At 62.8% G+C, this 14,168-nt stretch overlaps 1 protein-coding gene across 7 annotated transcripts in view; it reads right to left on the bottom strand.

Annotated features, from left to right (window-relative positions):
* Nucleotides 1–8,809: 8,809 nt before the first annotated feature.
* GAK (cyclin G associated kinase) overlaps nt 8,810–14,168 on the bottom strand; it is a 53,646-nt gene continuing 48,287 nt past the window's right edge. For 6 of the 7 annotated variants that reach the window (XM_042937163.1, XM_042937168.1, XM_042937164.1 and 3 more), the window contains 4 exons: nt 11,137–11,364; nt 10,424–10,572; nt 9,428–9,604; nt 8,810–9,331 (listed from right to left, as the gene is read on the bottom strand). In XM_042937163.1, the coding sequence (XP_042793097.1) occupies nt 9,230–9,331; nt 9,428–9,604; nt 10,424–10,572; nt 11,137–11,364 (656 nt within the window). In that variant the 3' untranslated portion in view covers nt 8,810–9,229. The remainder of the gene's footprint in view (nt 9,332–9,427; nt 9,605–10,423; nt 10,573–11,136; nt 11,365–14,168) is intronic. The other variant, XM_042937165.1, reaches the window with a different exon arrangement.

The following is a 14,168-nucleotide window of genomic DNA, read 5'->3' as shown; positions in this document are numbered from 1 at the left end:
GCAGGGTATCGTGTCAGAGAGGGGAAGGCATGCCTTTCAGAGATGCTCAGAGAAGTGGGCAGTGCAGGGGTGGAGGGAAAGCAAGGAGAGGTCGGCAGCGGCTGTGAGGCACCCCCCACCCCGCTCCTTGCCTTGAACAGCCCCTCTGTGCTCCAATGTAAAATTACGCGGGCTTGGAGATGGGGTTTCAGCCTCTCACTGGCTGCTGTGGCGCAGCGGCTGCACGGAGGTGCTGGGACAGCCCCGAGGGGGTGCAGGCAGGCGTGAGGGACGGGAGGCATGGGGGAAGATGAGGCAGGGGTGAGTTTGCTCTCAGGGAGGCTGTGCTTCTGAAGCACAGACTCCCTGAGAGCTCTATCCTCTGGACACCCAGGCCTCCAGCAGGGCCCCTGTGGGCTGGGCCCAGGCACTCTTGGGTGGCCCTGGGTTAAGCATGTCTGTGCCTGTCACACCGGGGTCTCTTCCACAGTCATGAGCAAGACGGACCCTGAAACAAAAGGAATGTCCAGGCTGGGCGAATGCCCTGGGGCATCTCCAAGTCTTGGGGGACATCTGGCCACATCCACTGCAGTGTCGTGTAACGTCCACGCGAGTGCCCACCCCGCGTTCGGAGCCAGACTTTCTCTCTGACGCATGGTCACTCCCCAGAGCCTGTCATGTGATCCTGAGCTGCAGACCAGACATCCTTGCTCTGGGAATGTCCCCCCCCCCCCCCCCGCCAGGTGCTCCTGCCCACCCCCTCCCCACCTCAGTCACTCTGTTCCACCCCGTGGCCTCCTCCACCTTCCAAGAAGCCACTGCACTTGCCTTGGGGACCAAGCTCACTGGGTCCCCCCTTGTTTTAATAGTTATTTTTGACAGAGAGAGTTGGGGAGGAGCAGAGAGAGAGAGGGAAGGAGAGAATCCCAAGCAGACTCCACGCTGTCAGTGCAGAGCCGGACTGTGTCACGAATTGTGACATCATGACCTGAGCCGAAGTCAAGAGTTGGGTACTTAGCTGACTGAGCCACCGAGGCGCCCCCCCAGCGGGTCCCTTTAACAGAACCTTCTGCTGCACTGCATTCCCAGCCCTGCCCTGAGGCCAGATTCAGCACCTGGACACAGGACACCAGGCTGTGCAGGCACAGGAGTGAGCCACAACACGGGGGTGCTGAGAGGGCCCGGGGGTGTTCCCAGGGCCCCCTGGAGTCTTGGTGGGGCAGCTCGAGAGGCCTGGATTCCTTCAGACAGTGACCCTGATCCAGCCAGGACTCCGCCAACAACATTGCTGACCCTTGGAGGCAGGCTTCAGGGTGGAGATTCAGGTGCCAGAGGGAAGCTCTGTGTCACTGGCGGGGCTGCCCAGGGACTGAGGGACCCAGATGCTGTGGTCACCACCCAGGAGTGGGTCTCCCTCTTCCCAGTGACACCCAGAGTAAGGTGAGGCCTGTGTGGGTACTGCTGGGATGCTTCGTGCCGAGGACACACTTACTGGCTCACTTGGGGAGAGGTACAGGTCTTACCTGGATCCTCCTTGCCTCCTGGGCCTTGACCTTCTGGCTGTGCTTTGGTCCAGGAGGTGGGAAGGTCAGGTGGCTAATTCAGTCCCCGCAGGGCCCCTGTGGGCCCCGCTCTAGGGTGTGGCCCAAGGCCCTGGGGGGTGGGGTGCAGGGGCAGCTCCTTCTTAGCCAGGGTTGGAGGCCTGCCCCAGGGCACCCAGAGGTCTCTGCAGCCAGGCCTGTGCACAGCGAGTGCACCCCGCTGAAGACGGGGGTTCGGCATTCCGTAACTTCACATCGGTGGCTGGCAACCAGCCTGAGTTGGGAGCACATCCACCACAGCGAGCGCCAAAACCAGGCTTTCTTTCCTTTGCTGTTTTTCTCCCCTGTCAGCTCACCGCTGCTTCCAAGGGCTCCCGCTTGGGCTGGGAGTGAACACAGAGGCTCTTGCAGAGGACAGCCTGGGTCATATCCACGGCCTGCAGGAACCTTGGACCCGCCAGCGAGGGGATGAGGACGAGGACCGCCCCTCGACGGCAGAGGCCAAGCCACCCTCTGCCCCTCCGTCCAGCCACGGGACCAGCCCCAGGCAGGCCAGCCCTGCCTGCGCACCCACGCGCTAGCTGAAGTTGTTTCCGGCCTCGGTTCTGGGCGTCACGACAGGTGCTGAGAGGAAGGAGGCAAGGCTGCGTGCTCACCCAGCTTCTGCTCCAGGAGGGAGCCGATGCCCAGGAGACAGCAGATGGCAGCAAGTGCTGTGCGGAGACCAGCACACAGACAAGTGACAGAGACCCAAGGGTTCCGTTAGCGGATGTCTAAGCCAGGCCTCCGGGGGTATGTGGGCTTCGGGCTGAATTGACCCAGTGTCATCCTGACAAGTGCTGGGAAAGCTGGGTGGGGGGCTGCATTCCCAGCAGAATGGAAATACTCCCGAGTCCAGCGTGGGGGAGGGCCGGGCGCACCAGTGCACCTGTCGGGCAGCATGACACACACAGTGGCCACGTTACTAGTGGGTGAGTGTGGGGCGGGCCCGTGTGCTGAGGTCAGGAGATTTGGGGAGGACTCAGGCTGGGGGCCTGTAGGAGCCTCACCTGGGGGAGGCTATGACCTGGTGGGGAGCCAGAGTTTGGACAGGGTGGGGCACACTGGGCAGCTAAGGGGCCACTGGACGAGAGTCCTGTTAATGGGGGCCACCTGCCCTGGCCCCAGGCCCTGACCTACGCTCGTGTCTGCTGGTCACTTGGGGTTGGGGCAGGGCCTGTGTAGGCTCATCTTCCTGGATGGTAGGAGGAGTAGATGGTTCCAGATCCTCAGCCAGGCCCAGGGCGGTGGTTCTGAGGGCCCCCCCCCCCCCCCCACCCACCAGCAGCAGGGACGGCACCAAGGTTTCCAGGCCATCCCATCACCTAGGGCAAGGCACTGTCCACCCGGACCAGGTGCCACCTGGACCAGGGCAGACCCCTTGGTTGGCTCTTCCACGGGGTCCCAGTGGATACAGCGCCCCCCCCCCCCCACGTGTGGCCTGCCCCTGGTCTGGGAAGGCACCAGCCCCTGGGCAGCTGAGGGTGATGGTTTACTTGATTCAGGTTCCTCTCTGGAGGCAGAGCCTGCTCCCCTTGGTTCAAGACGCCTTCAGATTTTATTGCCATTTTCTTTCCTGCATACAATGCTGCAATTATGATGTGATTTCTGGAACTGCTTCCCTCCCCAGGTCTGAAATCATGGCTTTGCCAGTCTCCTCCTCCTTCTGGAGAGGGGGTGTCCGGGTCCCTAGGTCTCCCGCCTATGGGCAGACCTGTGTGCACAATCCTGACCTGCCCGGGGCCCATCTGCTTAGAAGCCCTAGGTTTAGGGCCAGGGCTGTGAGGTTGTGTGTGGGGGTCTCCCTCTCTGGGCCCCACCATGCTCACCTGGAGCACAGGGAGGGAGTCACAGCTTCCAGATGCTCACCGGGCACCTGATGGGTGGTGTGGGGCCACGGGGACATGTGCTGGTGTGCCCAGCCCTCCCCCACACTGGACCCGGGAGTATTTCCATTCTGCTGAGAATGCAGCCCCCCACCCAGCACTTGTCAGGATGACACTGGATCAGTTCAGCCTGAAGCCCACATACCCCCCGAGGTCTGGCTTAGACATCCGCTAACGGAACCCTTGGGTCTCTGTCGGCCGGAGCAGGTCAAACAGCGGACATGTCTGTGTCCCCAAACAGCTCCTTCCTCGTGTCTTTGCCCCCATCTCCCTTCTCCCCACCCTGGCAGACCCTAGGCCTTCTCCAGCTGCTGGGAAGGGGTGAGCGGTGCCCAAGAGGCACGTGTGATCTGCCTGCTTGCACAGAGAGGCCTGGCCAGCACTGGCCAGGAGGCGGGTGTGGGTGGGGACATGTGTGGCCTCACCTAGCTGCCAGTGTTGGTGAGCTTGTTGTGGAAGGGGCTAACCCCCACCCCATCTCCTTGGTGCGGCCAGGTGCCTGCTGGCTTGGGGACTGTCAGTTGGGAGTTTGCTCTTCAGGGAACAGCCGACGGAGACTTCACACAGACATCCGTTTGGATTTCCGGCCTGAGACCAAAGTGGCCAAATGTGTGAGCGGTGGCAGGGGCCGCTGGGCTGCACCTGGCTCAGCCTCCAGCCGGTGACAACCTCGTACAGCAGAGCCACTGCCCTTCAGGACAGGCGTCTACTTTGCACTGACTGTCGGCCCCTGGCCGGCACTGGCCCCGAACCCCCTGCAGGGGAGCCCGGAGTGGAGGCGTGTGGCTCACACAGGGTATGGTGGGCAGGGAGCCCGTAGTGCAGTCGGGGCAGAGGACTGAATGGAGGGCCAGACTCTGACGCTGATCTCTGCCCTTGTGGGCAGCTGATGGGCAGCCATCCACTTGGCCCCCTGCCCTGACCCTGTGCCCTCGACACCCTAGAGGCCCCTTGCCAGCCCTCACCAATTCCCCAGGGCAGGTGGCACAGGGGCCGTGGCTGGACCAGTGTCCACTAGGGTCAGCCCCACCTGGACGTGGGTGTGGATGCCGTGCCCTGGCTATGGGCCAGGCAGAACCAGGGCTACGGTGCAGCTCAGGGCTGGGGGACAACAGAGCCAAGCGACCCTGCTTGTGGAGCCTGGGAAGCAGACAGAGGCCCCAGGGAGGCAGCCCAGCTGAAGCCGAAGGTGTGGACGGGTCACCCAGAGGGAAAGAGGCCAAGAGAGGCTGGTGGGGCCGCCAGAAGTGCTGTGCTGGCCATGGCTGCACACCCCCTCCCCACCAGCCTGGGGCCCAGGACAGCTTGCCCAGAGCTGGGTGGCAGGGTGGGGGGGAAGGGGGGGCTTCTGAAGAAAGTCCTTGGGACCATGGCAGGCAGGGGCAGTCCCTCTGTTTCCGAGGCTGGTGTCTGGGCCAAGCCTGAGCAGGAGGAGGGTCCGCGTGTGGACCAGCTCTCTGCTCCGATGGTGCCTCCGAAGGTCTGCATGTGTGAAGGGCACAGCAGAGCCTGGGGACTCAGCACCAGAGCCCTCCTGCCGTCCAAGGAGCAGTGGCACCAGCACGGGCATGACACAGCACGGGCCTTCCTGTCCTTCCCAGGCCTTTTCCAGCAGTGGACGCTCACCAGCCGGGCTACGCCAGGGGACTGGGTTCACACCACCCTGCAAGGACACGACCCAGGGCCCTGACAACTTCTGGACCCAGATGCTCTGAGCGCGCCCTCAGGAGCCCCAATCCCCAAGGAAAGGCCTCTGTCCTGCTCTCGTGCTGGTGCCCAGCAGAACGTGTTGGGTGGGCGGATGGCACGTGAACCCATGTGTGAGCCCACCTGCACCCTGGCAAGGAGCCCGTGTTCAAACCAACAGGGTACACGGGCCACAGAGAGGCTGGCGACTCCTCGGGGGGTGACTCCAGGGGGCCCAGAACCCTGCTCCCAGGGACACATCCAAAGACTGAAAAACGTGTCCAAACGTGAACGTGTGCCCACATCCGGGGCAACGGCATCACAACAGCCACAGAGCCAAGCAGCCCGACTCCCCTTGATGATGAATAAAGGTGTTTGTCCAAACAACGGTATCATCAGCCCTAAAAAGGAGCCAAGTCCTGATACTCCTACAACGTGGATCAGCCTGACGTCCTCCTGACCAGAAGACCCCTTCTCCTGCACTGAGGGGTGGTGCTGTGCACCCCTGCCCTGGGGGTCACCAGTGAGCTCGGTCCGGACAACTGGACCTGGTTCCTCCCGGAGACAGCCCAGTCTGTCCACCTCCAAGACCACGTCCGACCTGGAGAGACCCGTGTTGCACCCTGACTCGCGCAATAAACAAAGGAGTTACTTGTGAGAGCTGAGAAGGCCCGATGCGCCAACTACAAGCTGTCAGAGGCGCTCAGCGTTTCCGCACAGCTGGGTCGAGCTGGGCTGTGGCCACACCTCAGGCCACCTCCTGGGGTCCCCATGCCACCTGAGCCAGCCACGCTGAAAGAGGCCTCCCACCGCTTGGGGGGTGGGGGAGTCTTCCTCCCCAAGGGGCCCCATCCAGCAGGGGTGGACAGGGCGGGTGCCAGGCAGCAGGATGGGATCCTGTCCAGGCCTTACTCACCACCCAGGAGATGCTCCTGGCCTGAGTGCGCGGGCCACAGAGCTTGGCTGGACACCACGTGGTAACAGAGCCAACCCCAGACACGCGTGTACAAGAAAGAGTCCTTGTGTGTGCACGTCTTTGCTCTGCCCGCCTGGTGGCCAAGGTACTCCCCTTCCAGCCTGCCTGCCCCGGAAGCTGCCTTGTGCGGGGAAGACAACTTGACCACTGGTCACAGCTTAGCCAGCCACTGTCACCAAGACCAGCAGCACGGTCTGGGCGGTGCCTGGGGCTAGGGGGCTGCAGAGCAACCCTGCTGGGGTCCAAGCTGGCAGTAGTGACAGGACAGAAGGGGTTCTCAAGCCCACGGTCCTGGGTGGGGGTGCATCCACAGACCCAGGGACACAGACCTGAGGCTCCGACGGTCACCCTGTGGGCTGCAGGGACAGGGTGGCATCTCAGAAGGTCTTTGAGGGAGACCCTAGAATGAGTGGACTTGGCCTCGTGGCAGCCGGGCCAGGAAGGTGAGGCTGAGCCTTGGGGATCCACAGCAAAGCAGGGACCCCTTGTCACTCGAGGGCCCTATAAGCCCCGTGGGATCTACCCTACGACCCCCACAAGGCTTGGAGTGGGCCTCTGTTTCAGGGGCCCCAGGCAGAGAGGCCAGGGCAGGTGGGAAAGCTGGAGGCGGCACGCGGCTGAGCTAGACGCCCCCCTTGTTAAAGCCCCCAACTCGGCCACCCAGCGGTGGGCTCAGTAAGTATTCACTGAACAAATGAGTATTTATTTCCCACAAATAGGCATTTGCCAGGAATCAGGCTGGGGCAGGATTTAAGGCTGTTGGGAGCCAAGAACATAGGCCACGCTGCCGGAGGGTGTGCCCAGCCTTGGAAAGGGCCCCGTGGCCACCTGTACTGCTGGGAACCGCAGAGACACCAACCGCAAAAAAGATACAGCAGGTGCTGGCAGGAACAAGGACGTGTCACTAGGCACAGAAACGAAACTACTTTCTCAAGACGCTGCACCTGCCACACTGGCCAGGACCCCAGAGACAGGCAATGCCTGGTGTCAGGGAGCAGGCAGGGAGGGGCGAGGCGGCGGGGGCCAGCGTGGGGATGTACTGTGTGGGTCACATACCCAGCAGTCATGTCCCTCCATGACCCCCGAGGACGCTGGTCACTGAGGCCATCATAGGCATGCTGGGTGTGGAGGCATCCTCTGTAGACCCTGGAGAGTGCGATGGGGTCCTGGGTTTGCAGATGCGGGCAGCCTGGGAACCCTGTGGCACCGGCCAGAATGGCTCCCCCGCCCCACCCCTGGGGCCCACGGAGGTCTGGCTCCCGACTATACTCATCACTGTGGCCCCACAGTCAGCAGACACGCCAGGTCACTGAAGCAGCCCCCACACTGGGCCCACGGCCTGTAGGGTCAGAGCTTTGTGGCCAGGCCATGTGGGAACCTCTGGAATGTCACCCCAAGGCAGTAAATTAGGGCCGGTGCCAAAGGCAGAGGGGGCGTCAGCCCAGAGGCTAGGGGGGTGGGGGGCTCTGGATCCAAAGCAACTCTGATGTGAAATCTCTAAAGCTATTTAGGGCGCTCGTTATTTTTTAAGGGAGTCGGAAGCTGAAAATAGCAGCAAACGCATAACAAACGCGGACTCCTTATTCTCCAAACACTGGGACGCTGTCTGCACAGGCCTGCAGCAGTCAATCAGCACTGAGGGCTCCATGCTCCGTGGGAGACGGTCACCTCCACAGACGGACGGCGGCCGAGCCCGGGGGTCAGAGGGCAGGGTGGGTCACAGCTCCTGGTGAGGTCCTGCTGGCTGCAGGGTCAAAGGCCAGAGCCTCCCCCCCCCCCCTGCACTCTCAGAGCCCCGGCCCTCCCAGCCCCCTGGGCCCCACGCTCCGCCCATGCCCACAGGGGCTCCCAGCCGCAGTGACAACAGTGGTGGCCAGTTTAGGACAACATGGTCACGGGCAGTCGAAGGTGGGCTCTGAGCTTCAGGTCAGAGTGTCCAACTATCTGAGGACATTGGGGCTGGGCTCCCAGCAGCCCCAACGTGGGCCCCTCCAGTGGTGTTTACAGGCTCACACGGAGGCCTTTGTGACCAGGGAGCCAAGTCCACACCAACTCGCACGTCCCATCCAAGAGACGGGTGTGGGACAGGGGCTGCCCCCTCTCCGGTCCACACCCCTCCCATGACAGGTCCTGCAACGGTCCTCAATTCTACCCAGCATCACACTGGACTCCGGAACTCACGTCAGGTAAAGAAGGGGGTGCACACAAACTCTGAGGCCCGCGGTGCTGACCTGGATGGAGGGGCGCCGCGGCAGGAGCAGGATGACCCCGGGGGCCCAGAAAGTCTCTTCTGACCAAAGCTTCGTGCTGATGTGCGCCACCCCCTAAGACCGCACGCCACGGCGACCCGGCCTGTGCAGTCGTGGCAGCCACGTCTCTGCCACGTGACACTGGGCACCTGGCTCTTCTCCAACAAGTTTTTCGTGAAAACAGAGCGATGGTTCTGAATTCCCTAAGCGACGGCATCCAAAGGCCCCATGCCCGTCCCACTGCGAGAAGGGAGCCAGCAGGACATGGCGGATGGGGGTGGGGTCACACGCCAGGGCTGACGCATCCGCGCCACAGCCTTCTGTCTTGGCCCCGTGCCGTGCCCAGGGCGAGGCCCACCGGGCGGGGTTCCCGCACTCCATCTCTGGGGTCAGAGCTGAGACCGGCCAGATGCGGCACAGCTGCAGAGGGGTCACGAGGCGCCAAGACAAGCGTCATCAGAAAATAGTTTAATTATGTACAAGCGGCTGCCGGGCTGGTCACGCACAGGAGGAGTCAGCGTCCACGAGTGGGATTCGGGGCGGGCCAGCTGAGCCGCGCGCTCTCGAGGCAATGGCCACTGGACAAAATGAAACAAATCACAAACCGTGACAACCGTGGGGGGAATGTCATCAACACGTTTCCTTCAGGATCAGAAAACGAAAAGGAGAATCAGAGGCTCTGGAATGCTTTCTCTCCTCGTGCCGCGGAGTGGGGAGCGGCGTCTGCTACGCACCCTCCGGGGGTGGTGCCCACAACGGTGCGGGTGCGGCCACGTGAGCCCACGCCACGACGGCCACAGACAGGACCCTTCAGGTGGAGCTCAGCAGTTTCTGGCTCCATGAGCCACACGCGGAGCCTCAACCGCCGTGGGCTTAGAAGAGGGGCCGGGAGCCCTGGCTCTCGAACTCGGCCCAAGCGTCACTCAGCTCCATGAAGATCATCCTGGCGAGCTGCTCGTATGGCTGGCCTGCGGCCTGAGGGACCGGACCAGGGGGTGAGGGGGACTTGAACCTGCTCCCAGCTGCCCCCCCACCGCCGACCTGCTCACGTGCCCCCCGCCCGGCGCTCACCTTGTCCGGGTGGACCGCCAGCACAGCACGGCGGTACTGTTTTTTCACCTGCCCGGGGGTCACCAGGTCGGCCATGCCCACAGGGGTCCAGCGGCTCTCCCCGTCCCACAGCACGGTGTGGAGGGTGGACAGCAGTGCACGGATGTTCCTCTCCTTGCCTTCCGTCCATTCCAGGAGCTGCGGGGCGGGACGCTCAGGTGCTGCCGAGCACGAGTCGGGGCCTCTGCCCTCTCTGCTCGCCAAGCCACTGGCCATCATCCCCAGGGCTCCATGCACGGTCCACCGCATGGGGCAAGGCTCTACCGTGAGTTGCTAGGACCAGACGCTGACCCGATGCCCCAGGACGATCAACAGTACTCCAGGGGCCTGACTACACATCACACAGAGGCCAGGGGCCTGGCTGTCAGCGGGACATTCAGAGACACCCTCCCACCATGGCCCTGCCTGCCCCAGGATCCCAGCGTCCAGTGAGGACAAGAGGCCTGGCTCCTGGGGGGAGGGGTTTCAGATGACCCCCAAGGCCACATCAGCCCTGGGGGGCTTTCAGAGCTGCACGGTGAACTGTCCTGCACAGAGAACACGCCCTGACCCGCCCCCCCCCCACCTCCCCCCCCCCCCACCTCCCCCCCCCCCCACCTCCCCCCCCCCCCCCGTCCGCTCAGCAGCACCACATCTCACAGCCAGCCATGCCCGGCAGATGGCCCTTGTCACCCCAGGTGCCCTGAGCGGCTCTCCCCTGGGCCAGGCTTGGCGCTGGGCCGGCTCACTGGCCTGATGGCACCGGGGGCGCTCTGCCTTGAGTGGGTCCCACTGGTCAGGTCTCCAGAGGAGTGAGGCACAAAATCATCACCCCAAAACGCTGCTGGCAAGTCAACCAGGCCGAAACAGCAGCTGCCAGCCCTGCGAGCACCTTGGACCAAAGACCTTTCGCGTCCGAGAGGCTCAGGGTGAAGGCCAATCACGTCCGCAGCCCCGGGGTGCCCAGGCCGCCCTCACCTTCAGCTTGAGTGGGTCTGTGTCTCTGGCCTGCTCCTGCCTCCGCATCTCTGCCATGGTCCTGGGCCCCTTCCTGTCAGACTTGGAGGAGAACCCCTGATCGGACAGCAGGTCCTCAAAGTCGCTCTCGGACACTCTCGGCTTCTGACCTAGGGGAGAACAGAGGCTTGGCAGACGGATGCAGCGCCGCGGGCCCTGGCCGTGCGTGCACACCGGGGGAGACCCTCCGTGGAGGGCGCGGTGCTGCCCCCACGCTTCGGGAGAAGCGCAGCGAGGACGGTTCTGTCCCTCAGGAACGGGCCCCACATACAGAGCCCGCAGCTTGGACCACCATTTCTGGCTCAACGACCCTGAGGGCTCCGAGGACAGCCACCTCCGTCACCTCCTGGAGTCAACGTGGACGTGCCGTCTCCACGACAGACGTGGCAGCCAGGCCCAGGCTAGAAGGCTCCCGGACAGCGTGGGCCTGGCCGCCGCGTCCTGGCCCTGTGACCATGGCCTCCCTGAAGGCTGCCTGGTCCATGCCGGCCCGGGAACGAGAGGAACACACCGTGGACACGGTCCCCCTACAGCAGCCGCCCCCCCACCCCCCTCCCCCGAACACTCTTTCCCGGGACGAGCTGTTAGTTGGAGAAAACAAAGCAGGATTTTGCCGTAACTACTTCCCAGCAAACCAGGCAAGGCCTCACATGGGAGGGGGAGCGCAAACTCACCGAAGCTAGGGGTGCGGAAACCCCTCTCCTCTCGGCCGCCGATCACACTTAGGTTGGCGGTGTAGTTAGGCCTTGGCTGTGCACAGGCTTTGGGGGGTGGCTTGGCCTGCGGGGGCCATGGGGCGCTCTGGGCCGGGGGCCGACTTGTCTGCTGCCAGGAGCTGCCGCCTGAGGGAGGGGGGGCGGTTTTAGGGCCGAAACTTCCAGGAGCAAATCCAGCAGGCGAGCCTGGGGAGACAGTTCACAGTGGGCGAGTGTCAGACGCGACGGCTGCTCAGTCCCCGAAGTTCCCAGCACTCAAGCCCGCACACATGCTGGAAACGGACACTCAGCTCAGAGGCCAGGACGGGGCAGCCGTCAAGGTGGCCCCGCAGCTGGACGGTCCCCAAGGGCTAGGGGACAGTGGGGACAAGCGCTGCTTCTTTAACTTTTGACTTGGAACCAGATGGAACCAGACTGCCGGGAGGCCGCGCGACGGGCTCCAGGGCCCCCAGGGCCCGGCTCACGCAACGCGGGCTGTGCCAGACCAGCCGCCCAGCACCTGCCAGCTGGAGTGCACACCGGCGTGTGCGCGTGGTTAGCACGTGCACGCATCAGGACGCTCCTCTGCTCTCCATCTCCGGGACTGTCCGTTCAAGAATGTTCTAGAAATGGAATCAGAGAGCAGGTGAGCTCTACAGTCGGTGCCCTGTGCTCAGGACCTGTTCCTGCTCATTGCTGAGGAGCGTCCCATAGTAGTGACACACGGCGGGAGGTCTGTTCGATCACTGGCCCTTGGGAGGGCCTCACGGCTGGCTCTGGTTTTCGGCAGTTCCGAACGAGGCTGCTTCGAACACTGTGCACAAAATCCTGTCCTTTCTCTGGGATGAATGGCAGCCGCACATCTACTTTCTTGAGAAACCGACGGACTCTTTTCTGGAGCGGCCGTGTTGTTTCACGTTCCCGCCAGCCACACGGGTGAGACTGTTCCCCCCGATCCCCATCAGCGCCTCGTGCTGCTAGTGATTTCACCGTGGCCACGTGCTCGGGACACCCCCGCAGCCCTTCCAGTGGCTACCGCGTCACGACCCACCCATTTTTCTAAGTGGGTTTTTGTTTTCACCGTTCTCGTGTACCCTCGCTGTGAGTTCTACGTCAGACACGCGGCCCAAGAATGCTCCTCCTACGTCTGCAGTTCATCTTTCTATCTTTCAGCAAAGAAGGCTTCGTTCTGATCAAGTCCAAGGTTATTTTTTGTGCCGCGGTTTGTGGTCTAGGGGACAGGTAAACTGAGCCGTAGGCCCCAGAGATATTCCCCTACGTTTTCTCCTACGGGCTCTGTCATCTCTCACATTCACGCTTCAATCTATGACCGGTTCTGAGCCCCCCGGCACGGGGACGTGAGGTTTAGGGTGTGTTTCTGCCTGCGGAGGCCGCATCGCCCCAGCACCGTCTGCGGGTGGCCGGGCACCTCTGTCGAAAACTGGCTGGGCCCGCACGTGTGGGTCCACGTGTGGGTCCCGCTGTGTTCGGCTGACACCAGGCGGTGCCGACTTCAGCAGCTACAGACTAAGCCTGAAGCCGGGGGGAGGGACGCCTCCCACACTATTCTTCCATTACAGAAATACTCCCGTCACTCAGGGCCTCCGACTCTCCACACAAGTGTTACTACGAGCTCGCCCGTGGCTCCAGAAACCCTCACTGGGCTTCCTGGTAGGAAAGCTTGTGCTCAAGCCACAGACCCGTGAGCGCAGTCTGCCTCTCCACGTGCCCCCGCCATCCTCACCGGGCCTGCGTCCACCAGCCCCGGAACACACGCCCACGCTGTTTACCCCCAACAGCCTCTCCTACACCGTTGACGGGGTCGAGGACAGCTCCCGCCTGGCCCGGGACAGGGTGGACTCTGTTAACTAGCCGTGGAATGGTGAACAGCCTCGCGTTCCTGGAACAAACCCTCCATGGTCGTGGGGCACAGCTCGTTCTGAGAGACGACAAATTCTCTTTGCCTCAGCTGTGGTGCGGACATCTGCATCTGCATTCATGAGGGACACTGGCCCCACGGGCGTCTTTTCTCGTATGGACCCTCGATCTGGGGGTCAGGGTAACACCGGCTCCCCAAGACCACCTGGAAGGCATCTGTCCTCTTCCCATTTCCTGGAAGACGCCATGTGGATTGGTACGAATTCTTTAAACATTTGGTAAAATACCCCTTGTGGGGTCCTGTCAACTCTGAACTCGTTCCCGTCACGGTCACGGGGCTGCCCCAGGGATGGACTCTGTGCCGGCTGGGTTCTGCTGGTGGCCAGCGCCCGGGAGTCCGGGTGTCCCTCGTCACCCTCCAGAGCCTCTAGGTCTGCAGGGACCCCCCCCCCCCCCCACCTCACTCCCGATGTCGTCCTTCCCAACTGGTCTTAATAGAGCTTTGTCTTTTTGTCTATTTCACGGGTTTCTGACTTCTCTTCATCCTTTCAAAGAATGAGGTTTTGTTTCTGTTTCACGGATCTAGGCGCTTTTACCATCTCCCTTCTTTTTGCTCGGGGTTTATCTTGCTGTCTTTTCAAACGCCCGTGGGGCGGGCCACGACACGGCTCAGAGGGTCCCTGGTGCCCAGAGCCCACGTGCTGCCCTGTGCCCGCTCAGCCCCGCCAGGGCCACGGCCCCTCACTTCGGGATCCCACGCCGCTTCCTGCTGCCCCGCAGGCTGCCCCGTCTCCTAACGGCCTGTGTGTGCCCGGCGTGTAAGCGTCTGAAGACCGAACGCTCCCCTTGCCGTTGCCGGTTTCCAGTCCATGTGGTCAGGGAACCACCACGGTCTTGGTGATGTCGCCCCTTCAAACGTGCCGAGCTTTGCCTACCAAGGCCCAGACGCGCCCGGGGAGGGTGTGTGCTCTGTGCTGCTGGAGCCGAGCCCTGGGAGCGTCACGGGGCCCTCCCGGCCAGGGACGCCTCCAGCTGTGCTGACCTCACGTCCTGTGGCTCTGTCGTTTGTCGAGAGGGATTTGATGCCTGCAACTAGAGTCTGACTTCGCCGGTTTCTCCTTTCCATCTGTCAG

The sequence above is a fragment of the Panthera leo genome, chromosome B1, assembly GCF_018350215.1.
Source record: "Panthera leo isolate Ple1 chromosome B1, P.leo_Ple1_pat1.1, whole genome shotgun sequence".
Lineage (NCBI taxonomy): Eukaryota > Metazoa > Chordata > Mammalia > Carnivora > Felidae > Panthera > Panthera leo.
Note: the sequence above shows the minus strand (reverse complement) of the source record. Positions and strands in the feature narration are given on the sequence as shown.